The sequence below is a fragment of the Barbus barbus genome, assembly GCF_936440315.1.
Source record: "Barbus barbus genome assembly, chromosome: 20".
Taxonomy (NCBI): domain Eukaryota; kingdom Metazoa; phylum Chordata; class Actinopteri; order Cypriniformes; family Cyprinidae; genus Barbus; species Barbus barbus.
Genome location: NC_136748.1, coordinates 12,970,102 through 12,987,597, shown reverse-complemented (window position 1 = coordinate 12,987,597; position 17,496 = coordinate 12,970,102). Strand labels below are relative to the sequence as shown.

At 37.5% G+C, this 17,496-nt stretch overlaps 1 protein-coding gene across 1 annotated transcript in view; it reads left to right on the top strand.

Annotated features, from left to right (window-relative positions):
- LOC306886414 (gephyrin-like) overlaps nucleotides 1-17,293 on the top strand; it is a gene marked incomplete at its 3' end in the record, with an annotated part of 98,153 nt that extends 80,860 nt beyond the window's left edge. Inside the window, exons 15-27 of the mRNA XM_079443500.1 lie at nucleotides 5,024-5,116; nucleotides 5,789-5,844; nucleotides 6,395-6,514; nucleotides 7,004-7,062; nucleotides 7,709-7,862; nucleotides 7,953-8,074; nucleotides 9,367-9,454; nucleotides 9,900-9,973; nucleotides 12,183-12,247; nucleotides 12,695-12,796; nucleotides 14,522-14,625; nucleotides 16,992-17,088; nucleotides 17,160-17,293. Of these exons, the coding sequence (XP_079299626.1) occupies nucleotides 5,024-5,116; nucleotides 5,789-5,844; nucleotides 6,395-6,514; nucleotides 7,004-7,062; nucleotides 7,709-7,862; nucleotides 7,953-8,074; nucleotides 9,367-9,454; nucleotides 9,900-9,973; nucleotides 12,183-12,247; nucleotides 12,695-12,796; nucleotides 14,522-14,625; nucleotides 16,992-17,088; nucleotides 17,160-17,293 (1,268 nt within the window). The remainder of the gene's footprint in view (nucleotides 1-5,023; nucleotides 5,117-5,788; nucleotides 5,845-6,394; nucleotides 6,515-7,003; nucleotides 7,063-7,708; nucleotides 7,863-7,952; nucleotides 8,075-9,366; nucleotides 9,455-9,899; nucleotides 9,974-12,182; nucleotides 12,248-12,694; nucleotides 12,797-14,521; nucleotides 14,626-16,991; nucleotides 17,089-17,159) is intronic.
- Nucleotides 17,294-17,496: the final 203 nt, after the last annotated feature.

The following is a 17,496-nucleotide window of genomic DNA, read 5'->3' as shown; positions in this document are numbered from 1 at the left end:
TGGAGGAGTTCACAGAGTTGAATCATGCATGTTTTTTGTATTAAAAATGCAGACTCATTCACCCAAAAATCAGCATTACTGTCATCATTTATTCACCCTTATGTTGTTACAAATCCATATGACTTTCTTTCTTCCTTCTCGCTGGTTGGAGCAGCGTCTTTCCATACCAACAAATAAAAAAAGAAAAGAAAAATAAAGAGCCAAAAAAGAAAGAACAATAAAAACCATAAAAATACTCCATATGACTACTTGTGAAGAACATGGTGAAGAATATACTGATATAGGGACATATAAGACACATGCTATCATGAATAATTCCTTTTGTTCTACACGGAAGGAACGTCATATGGGTTTTGAAAGACACAAGGATGAGTGAATAATGATTTTTTGTGAACTATCCTTTTAACATGAAGTACTGTCCTTCTAATGGTACCAAAATGAGTTTTTGTTGGCTGTTGGACTGTGGTATATATAGGCCAGTAAGTGCTGAAGGCATCTAGACACCAAGCTCTTTGCTTTGCAGGCTTTCAGCTTTTGCTTTTTTCATCTTCCATGCCTGTTTCTTTCACTCCATCGTCTTTCCATCTTTCTTGCTTTAATCTTGTCGCTCGTTCCATCCAGCCGTCTTCTGTTGTTTTTTAACTCGCTGACATCTCTGAAGCTTTGATGCCATTGTGATCATCTGAAGACAGATCCTGTGGTCAGTTTCCATGCAAATTCAAACTTAAAGGCCTTCTTTCTGAATTTCGGGAAAAGCTCTGGAAGATTTTCAGTTACTCATAGTTGCTCAATCCACATGAACATCAGGAGTGGTCCAGTTCCACGGGCTAGATTACATCCCATAGTTTTTTATTTCCTGTATAGTTGGCACTCTGACACAGCCCATGCTATTCTTTTTGATGGCTCTTCTTTGGTTTTCATGGCCATCACTAACACAGGGAAGCCACCCTTGCATGTGGATGTGAATTGTGCCACTAAGACGCAGGCTGTGAGCTAGGCATTAATTTCGGTCCATGTGGTGGGGGATAGCAGGATTGCCCATGTGCTAGTTAAATGTGCCCAATGCATCTGGCAGGGCCCAATGCAGGTGACTTGGCCCCTCCAGCACGAAAAGGCGTCTGGCGCCAGAATGGCTCAAGTTGGCAGAAAATTCCTCTCTGCACTGGCGCCGAAGCAAAGGCAGAGAGGAGAGCCCTGGCCAGTGCCGCCCACACCACAAAGTATTCCACAGGTCAGTGTGCACCATTACCCAGCACGTTCATGTCCGGCGCACATCTTCGAGCATGCCCGATGCTCATCCGGCCCCAGTTATGTGTGGAATAGTCATCCATGCCACAGCGCCATTTCACCTCCAGACAAGCAGGGGGCGATTGAGAGTTGTTTGCAACCGTTGACGAGAGGGTGGAAAAATAACCTCATGTTATGGACTGATATAAGTATGGCTGAATCACAGTTTGCATACTTGTATGCAAAGTCAAGTGCGAAAAGTTGAACAAATTTAGCCGTCGATTGTAGGCAGGTACAAAATTGTGATGATAAATTGAATCTTGATATTGCATCAGTGAACCATCACAAACAAATCCACTTGCATTGGATTCAATTATCCATCCAATTAGATATAGTATACCATTCGAGTATCTTTTGACATATACATATTTTTTTTTACGCGACAAACTATTACGGATAGTATGTCGAATTGTGTTTCAGCTTATAAGAGGCGAGTGATTCACTGGAATCTTTTGTTTTCCTTGAGCTTGTTCCATTGATTTAAACATGTCATGGTTGTCATTAATAGTCAAAGAACAGAGTCATGTTCCATGTTTGGCTGTATCCATTTGGTTTATCCATGGAGAATGGCCTTGTTTGGAAGAGCTTTGTTGTCATTTTATGTTCCAGATCATTTGCCCACGACTGCTGCTATGGAAGCCAGTGAACTCATCAATCGTGATGCGTGACGCAATGGTTAGAGATGTCAGTGTGCTAGCGTACAAAAACCAACAACAACTCCCAACTTAAAGCAAACATTCAATACGCAAGCTTTTCCGACATCACCTCTTTTCACAGAACCCACCAGCACCTCAAACATTGTGCCTTTAATCTATAAGTAACCCTGTGTAGAGCTTCACTGTTTCCTGGCAGATAAAAATGATGGATTTTCAGCTCAGCGCGAGCACAAGGAGGGCAGGTCCAGATCAGCGTAAATAGAGGAAATATCCTCACCCAGCCAAGTAATGTCACTCATAAATTTTTGAAATGCGTTGTTCTTACAACTAGATGGGTGTAAGTTATGAGCGGCTGTCTGTTTTAAAACCTCTCTCTGTCACCTCGGTTAATAAAATGAATTTAAAATTTATAAATGGTCTCAGCCTTGGAGAAGATTGGCCATTTAGAGTATGCTGAGGTGGAACTGTCTGTTCTGCTGCATGTTGATGTACAAGTAAGAGTTTCCGATGCACCAATATAAATTACTAATAACCAATACTGTAGGCTTGCAGATATTGCAGTTTAAGAAGTCTCTTATGCTCATCGAGGCTGAATGTACTTGATCAAAAATCCATTAAAATCTGTAATACTGTAAAATATTATTATAATGTAAAATTTCTATTGTAAACTAATTCAAAATTATTTATTCTTAGGATGGTAAGATTAATTTCCAGCTGCCATTCCAACAAAATTTTTATTTTAATAATTGTAAATAATTTTTAACTGTTTTTTTGTTGTGTACTCTTTTTTTGGTTCCAGAGTGTTAAAATCTGGGAACATCTACATCATTTTTTCCCCTAAGAACTTATCCAATTCTCATATTATTATTTTTTTAGTTCTTTTTATAATATATTTATATGTACATTTTTTTTTTTTTTATAACTAATCACTGTCCTCGGCACTGCTGTCATTACTAAGCTCATTAGAAACAAGCAAGTTTTCCCCCAAAATGTTTGTTTAAACAATTGTTTAACCTTTATTGTTATAAGTTTAAAATGAATCGAGTGCTAGGTAACAGAAAGATTACATCACATTTAGAATTAGATTTAGGAGCCGTTTTAGCATTCATTTCAGACGAGACGGCAGCATTTGGTATGGACTTCAGGCTTACATGTGGTCTCTGTGCTTGGCTGTGTTGAGTAGATCTGGGCTTGTTGTATTGTAGCTGCAGGGAATCGTTGCAGTTTCACGGTGACTGGGTTGTCAGCGCTCTGTGATGCGCGCTTGTGTACTCATCGCTGTGTGTAGATAACACCGTACCCATCTGTTTGATCTCCCAATCCAGACACGCGCTATATTTAGAGCCTCGTCAGATGTGCTGTTTTAGAGAAATAAGTCTTTTCTAATCAGCCTCCAACCGAGGAGAGGCCTCATTAGCATCAGCTCGTTCTCTCTCTCTCATTCGCATGCTTTATCTCTACAAGAGCGCCTTTGCACTCTCTCGTTCTTTTCTTTTTCTGTCTCTCTTTATTCTATCTCTCGCTTTCCTTCTGGCCCTCCCTGATTCTTTATTCCTTCCCCTCTTTCTCTCTCTCTGTCTGTCATCTCTCTTTTCTCCTCTTCTATTCATGTGTGGGAGGGCGCTTGTTGCTCCCCCAAGAGATCTCAGGCTTTGTGTGCGAGTGTAAGTGTGTGTTCATGTTACACTGTGTGTTTGGTGCTGAGAGGAAATGGCACATCTGTGTTTCAGGGCACACTCTTATCCACCTTTCCTACCCCTTTATTTAGACTATATGCGAATTTCTACGCTTTCATATGGAAATATGAAATGTTTGAAATTCGACCACTGACATATGCTCTTTATAAATAATATAAATACATTCCTGGACATGCTACATTCTTCAAAACGGATTGGATCTTCTAGATAATGAAAATACAAAACAAAACAGATAATCAAAGATATCAATGGGGTTTCTTTTCGTACCAGTGCTAGCTACATAACACAAAGCAAATAATTTTGTAGTAACTTGCATGTATACAAGGTTAGCAGGTTTGTCAGTTAGCCATATGCTAAGCTAGCCAGCTAAATGACTACTGTATGCAAAGTTTGAGCTTCAAATGAGTTTTCTGCAAAGCCTCTAGTTGTAAAAGCCGCTAAAATTTAAATTCCCAAATAAATAGGATAACATTTGACAAGTGAGAATGTTGTTTTGTGTTTTTATGGTTTGTTTTGTGTTTCAATATGGCAGGTTTTTAAACTATGGTAACTTTTAAACGTTGTGTTAGATAATGCTGATAGATAAAATATTGTGTGAATTTAGCAAAATCATCTGCTGAAGTCTATTGCAGATATAGATATTCTTACAGTACATATAACCACGGTTGCAGACTATTCCAATATGGAGGACAGCTTACTTAGAAACAGCTGCTACTGAGGCATTTACGTATATATCTATGCCTTCTGCGAATAGCAGTATGCTAAGAGCTGGTTAGCGTGATATAATTCATTGATACAATGGCTAATTCCCCAATTAGAGGAATGAGAAAATATGCTTAAAAAAAACAAAAAAACAATCATTTTTGTTTTAAAGGATAGACAGCTTTAGAAAAAAAAAAGTGTATTTTTTTCTTTGTTTCCACATTTTTAAGGAATTGGGATGTTATTTCACTAAGAGTGTCAGAATTTCATTGTTATGGGTTATATCTTTTTCTGCAGATAATGGTGTATTAATTTGCTAATTTGTCCATAGCTTGAATGCAAGGTTAGCAGGCTTGTTAGTTAGCGGTATGCTAAGATACTTTACAAACATAGAACATGAAATAGCTTTTGATTGTATAATAAATGTGATTTTTTTTGTTAGTTAAGATAATGTATATCTTCATCTGCATCAACTCCTCCCTCACTTCTTTCGTTCTTACATTCCTCTTTTAATGTTGTATGGCTGCATGAGTGCATTTGCTTTCTCGTATAGCTTTTGCTGTCCTTTGATTTAGGCACATGTCCCGTTTTTGATTTTTAGACCGAAATTAACTTGTCTACTTTTGATGATTGTGTTTGTGTTTATCAGACTTTTTTCCTGTCCTTTTTCTGTGTTTGTAGATGGAATGGGTCGAGTTCTGGCTCAGGACGTCTACGCCAAAGACAACCTGCCTCCTTTCCCTGCATCAGTTAAAGATGGCTATGCTGTTCGAGGTGAATACCCATTACTGCAAAATTACTCACTTCGCTTACCACTCGTTTACCACTCTTCCATCAAAATGGTGCAGTGTTCTTGCTGAAACCGTGCTTGGCCCTCGAGAATTTTGTTCTGCGTTTAAGAGCAGACCAATCACATAACTAATTATATAACAGTATATCCTGCCCATAAACATACATTTGGACATCATTTTTTTTTTGTTTACAAGTCTTAGGGCTAGTTCACAATGCCCCAACAAATGCCAGCAAACACCAACATTTAGAGAATATTTAACATCAAGTCTAATAATTGTATTCCTGTGATGGCAAAAACAGTTTTGCTGTTTAATATTTTTACACAAACCATGATACTTTTTTTCCAGTATTCTTTGTGTGGATAGAAAGTTAAAAAGAACAGCATTTATTTGAAATAGAAGTTTGCATTTGTAAAATAGGAAATGTTTTACGGTCACTGACTCAATTTAATGAAAGTTTTCTGAAAAAGAGTAGTCATTCATTTTTATCATTTTAATAAACAAATAAAAAAATCTTATTTTATTTAATACTTGCTCATATTCAGCCTAACAAGATACAACAACCTTATTTTTAACTATAACTATGATCACAATCATCAAAACTGTAAACCCTTTGAAAATGACTAAATGAGTTATTCTTTTTACTGTTTTTCAGCTGCTGATGGTCCTGGTGATCGCTTCATCATTGGAGAGTCTCAGGCTGGGGAGCAGGTGAGTTAAACGAACAAAAATTAGAACTAGTCTTCTTACACTGTTGTGCCTTGAAAACCTGACATGAACATAGTCTCTCTCCCTCACACATACACAAGAAATGCCTGCTTTTGCACTGGCACCTTGTGTCTACAGGAGGCTCGTGTGATGGCAATAATACACACACACACACACACACACACACACACACACACACACACACACACACACACACACACACACACACACACACACACAGACAGAGAGAGAAAGAAAGAGGGGGAGATCCCCATGGGCTGTGTGCAGCAGAGTGCAGGCCAGCACTCCGGTGCTCATGGCTGATGTCCATACAGTGCTCTGTCTGGAGAGTGTTTTTGCATTGGAGTCATGGCTCATTCTCAGCTAATGCCATATGTCTTTGGTTAAAATAATAATGTATATGTATTTATATGACATTTTGTATGAAAAGTAACAATTTAACCCCGTGTCAGAAGGATGCAACATTAGTGTAGTTTTGCTTTCACACCACAGATTTCTGATACAGTGGTTAAAGATCTTTTTCTCTCTGTAGCCCACTCTTACAGTTATGCCAGGCCAAGTGATGAGGGTGACGACAGGCGCTCCTATCCCATGTGGTGCAGACGCTGTAGTGCAAGTAGAAGACACAGAACTGCTACGAGAGTCTGAAGATGTAAGTGGATCACATTCTTAACCACAAACTATTTTAAACTATTTTAATGTATGTAAAAAAAAAAACCCTCAGATTTCTAATAAATAACTTTAACATGAAATCAAGCACATCCCTAAAAGAACAAAGTATGTTTTTATAAATAATTTCTACCTTTGAGGATGCTCCCAATTTTGTTAGTTTTAGCTAGATTTCTGGGGAGATTTTTCATGCATTTTGTCCCAAAAGTGAAACATACATAGTTCAAAGTATAGGACAATTAAAAAGAAAAACAACCAAATATATTTAAAATTTAGAGAACAACACAAGGATTTTATGAATGCATAATTACAATAAATTATACAGCAGTACTTATTAATGTATTTTTTTTTATTTAATATGGAGGAAAACAAGAAACACACCACTTAAACATACTTCTAAACAGGGTCAAGCATACATTGTTCTTACATGTTGTTTTGTACATGTCTCAATCTGGTTGGTTATGAATCACAGGGTACAGAGGAGCTGGAGGTGAGGATCCTGGTTCAGGCTCGTCCAGGACAGGATATCAGGTGAGTGGGACTGAAGTTTGTCTCCTTTATAGACTTTTTATAACTGACCAAATATTTATATTTTATCATTACGGTGTATTTTCATCTCAATATCTATTCATACAAGTCCATTTCCCTAAAAGTATTCGCATCCACGTTTAAAGGATAATTTTCTTTGATTAAGGATTTTATGAATGATTTTTAAGAAAGTATCTTATGCTTACCAGGACTGCTTTTTATCTTATCAAAAATACAATTTAGTATTGTGAATATTATTACAATTTAAAATAACTTTGCTATTTTAATATATTTTAAAATGTAATTTATTTATGTGATGGCAATGCTAAATTTTCAGCAGCCGTTACTTCAGTCTTCAGTGTCACATGATCTTTCAGAAATCATTCTAATATGCTGATTTAATGCTCATTTCTTATTATCAATTTTAAAACAGTTGTGCTGCTTAATATTTTTGTGGAATTTCAGTGTTTCATGCTGTCTCTTGAATTCAATTCAATGCATCCTTGCTAAATAATATTATTCAGTGTACAAAAGTGTACACGTATCATGTTTTGATACTTGATGGGAATAAACATTATTCCACATTTCACCTTTTTCATGAGGAATTAATCAGTCTTTGAGTAATAAAAACTGGTATTATTATACACAGGCCTATAGGACATGATATCAAGCGTGGAGAGTGTGTGCTGGCTAAGGGCACTCACATGGGTCCATCTGAGATTGGCCTCCTGGCCACTGTAGGAGTCACAGAGGTGGAGGTGCAGAAATTTCCAGTTGTAGCAGTCATGTCCACTGGCAATGAGGTAGGACTTGTTTGTGTGTCGCTTTGTTACTTTGGTTTGCCCATGGTTATTTAAAACGTGTTTGACCGTGTTTATGTACGTTGTATGCAGTTGTTAAACCCCGAGGATGACCTTCACCCAGGCAAGATCAGGGACAGTAACCGATCCACACTGTTGGCCACCATTCAGGAACACGGCTATCCCACCATCAACCTCGGCATCGTTGGAGACAAGTCAGCATCCCTTCTTTACCACCCACACACACACAGACACAGACACACACACAGACACACACACAGAGTCAGCTCTGCACATGTCTAAATCTTTCCAACCTCAGCACTCCTCTGAAACTCATATATGAGAATCGATACAAGATCATGCAACGGCTCAGCAGAATTTACCGAAAGACAGCAGTTACTGCAGAGCTCTGAAGTATTTATTTATAAAGTCCACCTTTATTTGTATGTGCATACATATACTGTAGGGATGTATAGATGTATAATATTCATATGTATAATATATGTATAAGAAGCAAATGCAAATAGGTTAACAGTAAGTCGTCAGTGATAAGTAATTAACAACAAAATATGTATTGTTTCTTTTTCTGCATTCGTATGAAAAAACTTTAATGTTTTTCTTGAAGTCAGTAATGCTTTTTTGTGCTGTCCTCATTTTGTGGATATGAAATATTGAGTAAAGTACTTAATACATTTAGTATAAATATATAGTAAAACAATATATTGTGTATTTGGAAATAAATATTTATATGATTTAATGATTAATGATTTAATAATATACTAATTGTAATTATATTATTAAATCATAATATAATATAATGCAATGTAATATAATAAAATCACATACAAAAGTTTGTTTAGTGACATTTTTTAACATTTTTGAAAGGTGTATTTTATGCTAACCAACGCTGCAGCTGCATTTACAGTATTTGATGAAAAATACAGTAAAAACTGTTATTGTAATATTGTGAAATGTTATTGTAATTTAAAATAACCATTTTCTATTTTAATACATTTTAAAATGTAGTTATTCCTGTGATGGCATAGGTGAATTTTCAGCAGGCATTAACCCAGTCTTCAGTGTCATGTGACTGTTTGGTAATCATTATAATGTTCTGCTTTGGTGCTCAAATATTATTATCAATTTCTGTGGAAACTGCAATGATGTTTTTTTTTTTTCTTTTCTTTTTTTTTCTCCTCAGGATAAATAGAAGGTTTAAAAGAACAGCATTTATTTGAAATGGAAATATTTAGTAAACATGTAAAAGCCATTACATTTAATCAATTGAATGTGTCAGTAGTAGAAGCAAACATTTTACACTTTTTACTTCACCAATATGCAAGTAATGGATTTAACAAATAAAAAAAATTGCAAGTCAACAACAACAACGTTTATTTATATAGCACATTTAAACACAACCAAGGTTGACCAAAGTGCTTTACAAAGAATAAAACACAAATGAAATAAAAAGTCATTTGGCATGATCATGTTTTGTAACCCCCTACAGCCCAGACGACCTGCTGAATGCCCTGAACGAGGGCATTAGTCGTGCTGATGTCATCATCACCTCCGGGGGCGTGTCCATGGGTGAGAAGGTCAGTGTATTGGAGTTGTCTGGAAGTGCTGTAGTCTAATGAAAGGTCACATGCTTGAAATGTCTGAGCTTCTCAAAACAGGAATGTGGCCTCACAGATCAGTCTGCTTCATGTCAAGAAGAGGATTCCATTGTTTTACCCAGAGAGCACGATATCTTAAGAGCTTATGCCGCAGGTCACCGTATGTTTTACTGCCATCTAGTGTTTCTGCTTGCTTCTTGTCACAAAGCAGCATTTGTTAACCTGACCTTTTATTTTGGGTCTTTGCCCAGGCAGCAGTGCACTGCCCGCCTCTAGTTCTTGATTTTCCGCCCTATTAATTAAAGCTCTTTAATTACCCGATGTTTCACTTCACCAGGCACGGATAGATGTTGTTGTCCTACATGAGAGGAGAAATGCAAACACTCACGTTAACACGTCTGTGTTTTTTTTTTTTTTTTCTCAGGACTATCTGAAGCAAGTGCTGGATATAGACCTCCATGCCCAGATTCACTTTGGTCGAGTGTTTATGAAGCCGGGGTGAGTGAGAGAAGCAGTCTTAGTCATGCAGAGCCAGACTTGCGTAAAGTCTGGATGTGGCAGCACTGCCGTGAGGAGAGGCGTTTGGATGTTGGATTGAGGATATCTTGTTTTCTTGTGAACAAACTGCCTTAAAATTCTTTCAAGGATTTAATGCCATGACCTAAAAAATGTTGGCAACGCCAAAATATTGATAAGAACCAGTGCACCCTGACTCCCAAAAGTTGCAAAGTACCACACTAATCATTTTTCTTTAGCTTTTGCCTTTTTTTGTGTGCAGTTTGTGAACATTCAACTAAGAAAAAGCAATATAGACAGAAACTAAATATTATTATGTTTCAGTGCAAATTTAGTATTTATTTACTATTATAGTATTTATGAATATGAATACATTGTTTCCATTAATTTTAGTCATTTTATGTGCTTCTTCAGTTGTATTATTATTATTATTTTTTAATTGTTCGATTTAACTTTATTTTTATGTATGTTTTTGTTTTAGTAATTTTAGTACAACATTTCATCTAATACTCATATTTTATTCCAGCTTTATTTCAATCAACAAAAATATTTTTGGATTCAAGAGTTTTATTTGTCACATACACAATTATACAGAGTATAACCAGCAGTGAAATGTAGGTAATAATTTTTTAGTTAATGATTAATACACTGGTAGATACAGTGTTACAATAGTTGTAGCTTTTATTTTGACATGGCTCTCTGGAATTCTTGATTCTGATTGGTTGGTTGTGGCATTGATCTATCATTTTTGAATAATCACCCGCTCATTTAGGTAATTCTATAGAAATGACCACTCATACAAGCAACCAGTGACTTTATATATCTTGTAATACTCCTAAAACAATATTACAGTATTAAAACTGAAGTCCTCCGAGATCATTTTTAATACAGTTGTTAAATGAAATGAAAATTCTGTCATCATTTACTCACCCTCAAGTAGTTCCAATCCTGTATGAATGTCTTTGTTCTGCTGAACACAAAGGAAGATATTCTGAAGAGTGTGGGGAACAGAGCAGTTCTGGGGCACCATTGACTTCCATAGTATTTTTTTTTTCCTACTATGGAAGTCAATGGTGCCCAAAAACAGCATGATTACAAACTTTCTTCAAAATATCTTCCTTTGAAATTCATACAGGTTTGGAACTACTTGAGGGTGAGTAAATGATGACAGAATTTTCATTTTTGGGTGAACTATCCCTTTAATCCAGATACAAGATGGTGGCAGTTATGTTTGTATAAAACAAGAGAGCACGAGTCTGCAGTGACACAATAGAGTAGACAATAGAAAATGGCGCCAGGTTGACTTACCCAGATGAGCAGTTTGATATAAAGTATTGCTCAGATGACAGAAAATATTTGGATAAAATATTACTGCTTAATGCTGTGATTGACCAATCAGAATCAAGTATTCCAGAGAGCCTTGTAATAATTTGCGATAACAACTGGCTGACTGTAATGTGACCCTGGACCACAAAACCAGACATAAGTAGTGAAAGTGATGTGACATACGGCCATATATGGTGACCCATATTAGGAATTCATGCTCTGCATTTAACCCATCCAAAGTACACAGCAGTGAACACACACACACACCGTGAACACACACCCGGAGCAGTGGGCTGCCATTTATGCTGTGGCGGGCTCAAGGGCACCTCAGTCTTGGTTTTGAGGGTGGAGAGAGCGCTGTACATTCACTCCCCCCACCGACAATTTCTTCCGAACCTGAGACTCGAACCCACAACCTTTTGATTACGAGTCCGACTCTCTAACCATTAGGCCACGACTTCTTTTCTTTTATGGAAAGAATTATTAGGATATTAAATAAAGATGTTCCATGAAGATATTTAGCAAATTTCCTACTGTAAATATATCAAAACGTAATTTTTGATTAGTAATTTGAACTTCATTTGGACAAATTTAAAGATGATTTCCTGAGATTCCAGATTTTCAAATAGTTGTATCTCAGCCAAATATTGTCCTGTCCTAACAAACCATACATCAATGGAAAGCTTATTTATTTTTGATGCATAAATCTCGAAAAATAAAAAATATTGACCCTTATGACTGGTTTTGTGGTCCAAGGTCACATATTATCACTTATAAATTAGTCTGGTTGGACATCTGTTTAAAACATTATTTTGGTTGTTGCTGGGATGTAGAATATTGATGCTTTATTCTATTTCTATTTCAGTTTGCCTACTACGTTTGCCACCTTAGACACTGACGGTGCCAGAAAGCTGATCTTTGCCCTTCCAGGTACAATATGCTGTGTATTTGACATAGTAAGTGTGTATGTAAACAAATGGAGAAGTTTTGACAGGAAGAGTGTCTCAGAGTTGGAACTGTTTAGAATTTACTCAAATGAAAGCACATACATGCCCAAACCCATGTGACTGAGTTTCCTCTTTCTCCCACATACTGTACGTATTGCACTACTTACAGTACAACAACTTCTTTTATTCTCGCTATTTACATAAACTCACATATCTATATAATACTATCTCCAAACTAAATTGAATCAGCCCAAGGTTGTCCACCTGTGTACCTTTCTGCAAACCTGCTTCTCCCTGCTTGCCCAGCAGTCCGATCAGCTTTCCCAGGCTTGCCCCCACCCCGAGCCAACTGTACTCCCACCTTGTGCCTTCAGAAACCAGGTGGTCGAGGCAGTGGTGACAGTGGCGATTTCTATATTCCCCTTCAAAGGTAATTTCACCTACAGAGACACAGGGGCGACTCTTCTGGAGACTGTGCCCCTGAGTGACAGCGAGGCCAGCAGACTGCCTGTGCCTCCTACCCCAAGAGGAAGTAGGTGCTCTTAATTCAGGAAATAAGCCCTGTCTTCAGCCCGAGCTCAGAAAACGGAAATGGACTTGAAATTTTGACCCCAATCCCTAATGAACTGATTTTCGAAACCATGTAACACAAAATCTCTTTTTAGTGCACTTGGGCTCATTTGGGACCAGTATGTTATAATTATTACAGACATTACAAGATGAAAACCTGAAAAGGCCTTGTCTAATCTACAGTAACAACCACAATGAAATGAAACCTAGGAATAATATTTTTGTTCTGATTTTCCAATGTGACGCTTTCTGTTCTGTTTTCTGAGAGAAGCCTTGTGTTTTTGCTTTTTTGCGTCTGTGGCGCTCCTTGTAGCTGTTAGTTTTGTTGCAACCTCCCGAAACCCTTCTGTTTTGTGTACCGTGATGTGGCTTAGTGTCTTGAAACTGCTATTTGTCTGATGTAGTGCTGTCCTCCTTTTGCTTTCAATGCCCTTCTTCCCTTCCTGTTGATGTGGTGGAGGGCACCTCTGCATTTGATACACTCTTCTTTCTTAACTGGTTTCAGTAGTTGGTACACATTTGTCTTATCCGAGAGTATTGGGTTGTTTTCACACTTTATTTGATTGCTTTGGTACGAACCAGAGTTCAATTCCATCCCTAGTATTATTGGGCTTCGAAATGTACATGGACACAAATGTACATTTGCATCATCAATGTGAGTGCGACTTTAACCCCAACCAGACAAACTAAACTCTGATGTCAAAAAGACTCCTTAAAGGGGCAGTTGACCCAGAAATGAAAATTTTGTCACTATTTAATCACCCTTGTGTTGCTGCAAACCTTGTTTGACTTTCCTTTTTCCATAGAACACAAGCAAAATGTTAATGCTGCTATTTTTAATTTAATGATAATAAGGTATACAGAAAGAAAGTAATTAGTAGCTTAATTCATCAAGGATGCATTACATTGATCAAAAGTGGCCATAAAGACATTTATAATGTTGCAACGCTTTCTATTTTCAAATAAATGTCTCTTTTCAACTTTCTATTCATCAAAGAATCCTTGAATGTAGCGCAGTTTCCACAAAAAGTATTATGCAGCACATTTATTTTCAACATTGATAATAAGAAATGTTACTTGAATATTACAAATCAGCATATTAGAATGATTTCTGAAGCACCATGTGACAAGTTATTTTAAATTGTAATAATTTTTCACACTATTACTGTTTTTACTGTGATTTTGATCAAATAAATGCAGCTTTAGTGAGCATAAAAAACGTTGTTTGCAGAGACTAAACCTTTGAACAGTAGCGTACAAGAATGAGGTTTAAGATCTGTGAAAGATTTTCAGCAAGTTATAGTTTAAATTGCTGTCGGTTTCGTGATTTCAGGCAAATTTTGTGGTAATTTTATGCCGTTTTGTTGTTCTTGTAGCTGGATAGCCACTGATCACTGTGTACTTGAATTGTATATAAAAGAGCAGCGTAAACATTCTGCTAAATGTCTCCTTTTGTGTTCTCTGAAACACAAGATCGGACAATTTTGGAACAACATGAGGGTGAACAAATTACAGAATTCACATTTGAAAGTGAACTGTTGCTTTAAAGACATCAGGAAACAAACTGAATTCCTATCGACTACAGATGATCCACAGTTCTGAGAGTTTCTGCCCCAGACCTCCACCCTGACCCCAAAGCGTAAGCCATAGTCTTCACCTCAACACTCGTTTCTTCTTTCTGTCTCAGGTAACCCAGTGTCAGCTGTTGTAACCTGTAACCTCTTTGTTATCCCTGCATTAAGAAAGATGCAGGGGATCCTGGACCCACGGCCCACCATCATCAAAGCCAGGGTGAGTATAGCCAATAAAGCCCATGTTCTTGCAGTGATGGATAGTAACTGAGTATTTTTACTTAAAGTGAATTTTTCTTTTTTGTTGTTGTTGTTGAGGATTTTATTGCGGAAACCTTTCCAAAGCATTACATTTCATAAAAATTATCATTCCTTGTTTGTTAATTTGAACTGAAGAAATCATCACCTGCTCTGAGACGTGATAACGATGCCAGATTTGTGAACAAGCTGATTCTTTTCAATGAACCTGTTGAATAGGATCGCATATCGCAATTCATTCACAAATTGGACTAATCTGATAGAAGCTGTTTTCAAGTCAACAACTCACTGATTCAATGATCCAGTCAGAGTGAGTCTTCATGTCTAACTTAAAATGAGCCAAGAACAAGAAGATCCTTTGAGCTTGAGTGTGTACGCAGCTGATAGCTTTAAAAGGAAGCTACTAATACCAAATTTTAGGATTTTAGCTGGTCTGAGTATTTCAAAAACTGCTGATCTACTGGGATTTTCACACACAACTATCTCTAGGGTTTACAGAGAATGGTCCGAAAAAGAGAAAATATCCAGTGAGCGGCAGTTGTGTGGACGAAAATGCCTTGTTGATGTCAGAGGAGAATGGGCAGACTGGTTAGAGATGATAGAAAGACAACAGTAACTCAAATAACGATTCGTTACAACCAAGGTATGCAGAATACCATCTCTGAACACACAACACGTCGAACCCTGAAGCAGATGGGCTACAGCAGCAGAAGACCACACCGGGTGCCGCTCCTGTCAGCTAAGAACAGTAAACTGAGGCTACAGTTCGCACAGGCTCACCAAAATTGGACAATAGAAGATTGGAAAAAACGTTGCCTGGTCTGATGAGTCTCGATTTCTGCTGCGACATTCAGATGGTAGGGTCAGAATTTGGTGTAAAGAACATGAAAGCATGGATCCATCCTGCCTTGTCTCAACGGTTCAGGCTGCTGGTGGTGGTGTAATGTTTGGGGGATATTTTTTTGGCAAACTTTGACCAATTGAGCATCGTTTAAACGCCACAGCCTACCTGAGTATTGTTGCTGACCATGTCCATCCCTTTATGACTACAGTGTACCCATCTTCTTTTTTTGTTATCAACATTTTTTTATTTTTCATACATAACACAACATAAAAAAAACAACAATATATTAAGAAAATAAAATAAAATAATAAAATAAAACAACAGACATTTACTCAACATCTCAAAGTCCAGTCAAAAGGAGGGAGAAAAGGAAGGACAGAAAAAAGAAACCCACAGAAGTCACTCCTCCATACAGTCACGTATTTCAAAGAGAAAGCACTGCCAAGCATCAATGGTAGAAGGCTTGGCTCCATTGATTCGTGCTGTTGTAAGTGTACCCATCTTCTGATGGCTACTTCCAGCAGGATAATGCACCATGTCACAAAGCTCAAATCATCTCAGACTGGTTTCTTGAACATGACAATGAGTTCACTTTACTCAAATGGCCTCCACAGTTACCAGATCTCAATCCAATAGAGCACCTTTGAGATGTGGTGGAACGGGAGAGTCGCATCAGGGATGTGCAGCCGACAAATCTGCAGCAACTGTGTGATGATATCATGTCAATATGGACCAAAATCTTTGAGGAATGTTTCCAACACCTTGTTGAATCTATGCCATGAAGAATTAAGGCGGTTCTGCAGGCAAAAGGGAGTCCAACCCAGTACTAGCAAGGTGTACCTAATAAAGTGGCCAGTGAGTGTATATTTATATGTATCTGTATATGTATGAAATTCTTGAATTTGAATATGTCATGTATCACCATCTGAACCATGTAGGTTTTTTAGGTAAAAACTAAACATAATATTAAAATGAATTTTGCCATTAATCACTTACCCCCATGTCGTTCCAAACCCGTAAAAGGTTCGTTCGTCTTCAGAACACAATTTAAGATATTTTGGACGAAAACCGGGAGGCTTGTGACTGTCCCATTGGCCATTGACTGCCAAACAATTAACACTGTCTAGGCCCAGAAAAGTATAAAAAACATTGTCAGAATAGTCCATCTGCCATCAGTGGTTCAACCGTAACGTTATTAAGCTACTAGAATACTTTTTGTACGCAAAGAGCACAGAGGAGACGAATTGTTGAATAAAGTCTTTTTTTCTTTCTTTGTGTAAAAAAAATAAAAATTGTTTTTTGGGGTGGAGTAACCATTTAATTAAAATTGAAAAGGAATATACTTTTACTGGAGTAATGTAATATTATGGTATCTGTACTTTTAATCCAGTACTTGAGTCGTGTACTTCATCCACCACTGCTTTCTTGTGACTAACATTGTGTTTCTGCTGCGATGTCATCAGTATGTGTCCTTTTCTTGGCAGCTGTCCTGTGATGTAAAGTTGGATCCACGTCCAGAATATCATCGCTGTATACTAACATGGCACCACCAGGAACCACTTCCCTGGGCACAGAGCACAGGTATACATAATTAGTTATAACTAACTTATTTGTATGTAAAAAAGCAAGTAACACCCTGCTCTGCTCCACAGGAAACCAAATGAGCAGTCGGCTAATGAGCATGCGCAGTGCCAACGGCCTTCTGATGTTGCCTCCGAAAACAGAACAATACGTGGAGTTGCACAAGGGTGAAGTCGTGGACGTCATGGTCATAGGACGGCTATGATGTCATCTTAAGGGGACAGACCAAGTACAGAGCAAGAAAGTGGTGCATGTCCACATATCATTACTATTCTGTAATATGCAACGGCACAGCTAGTTTTTATTGATTTGGGAGAAGTTGATCCAGTATAATCAACATTTCGAACAAAGACGAATATGTGAAATTTCTGAAAATACGACTTCGAAGACATCATAGTATTTCAAAGA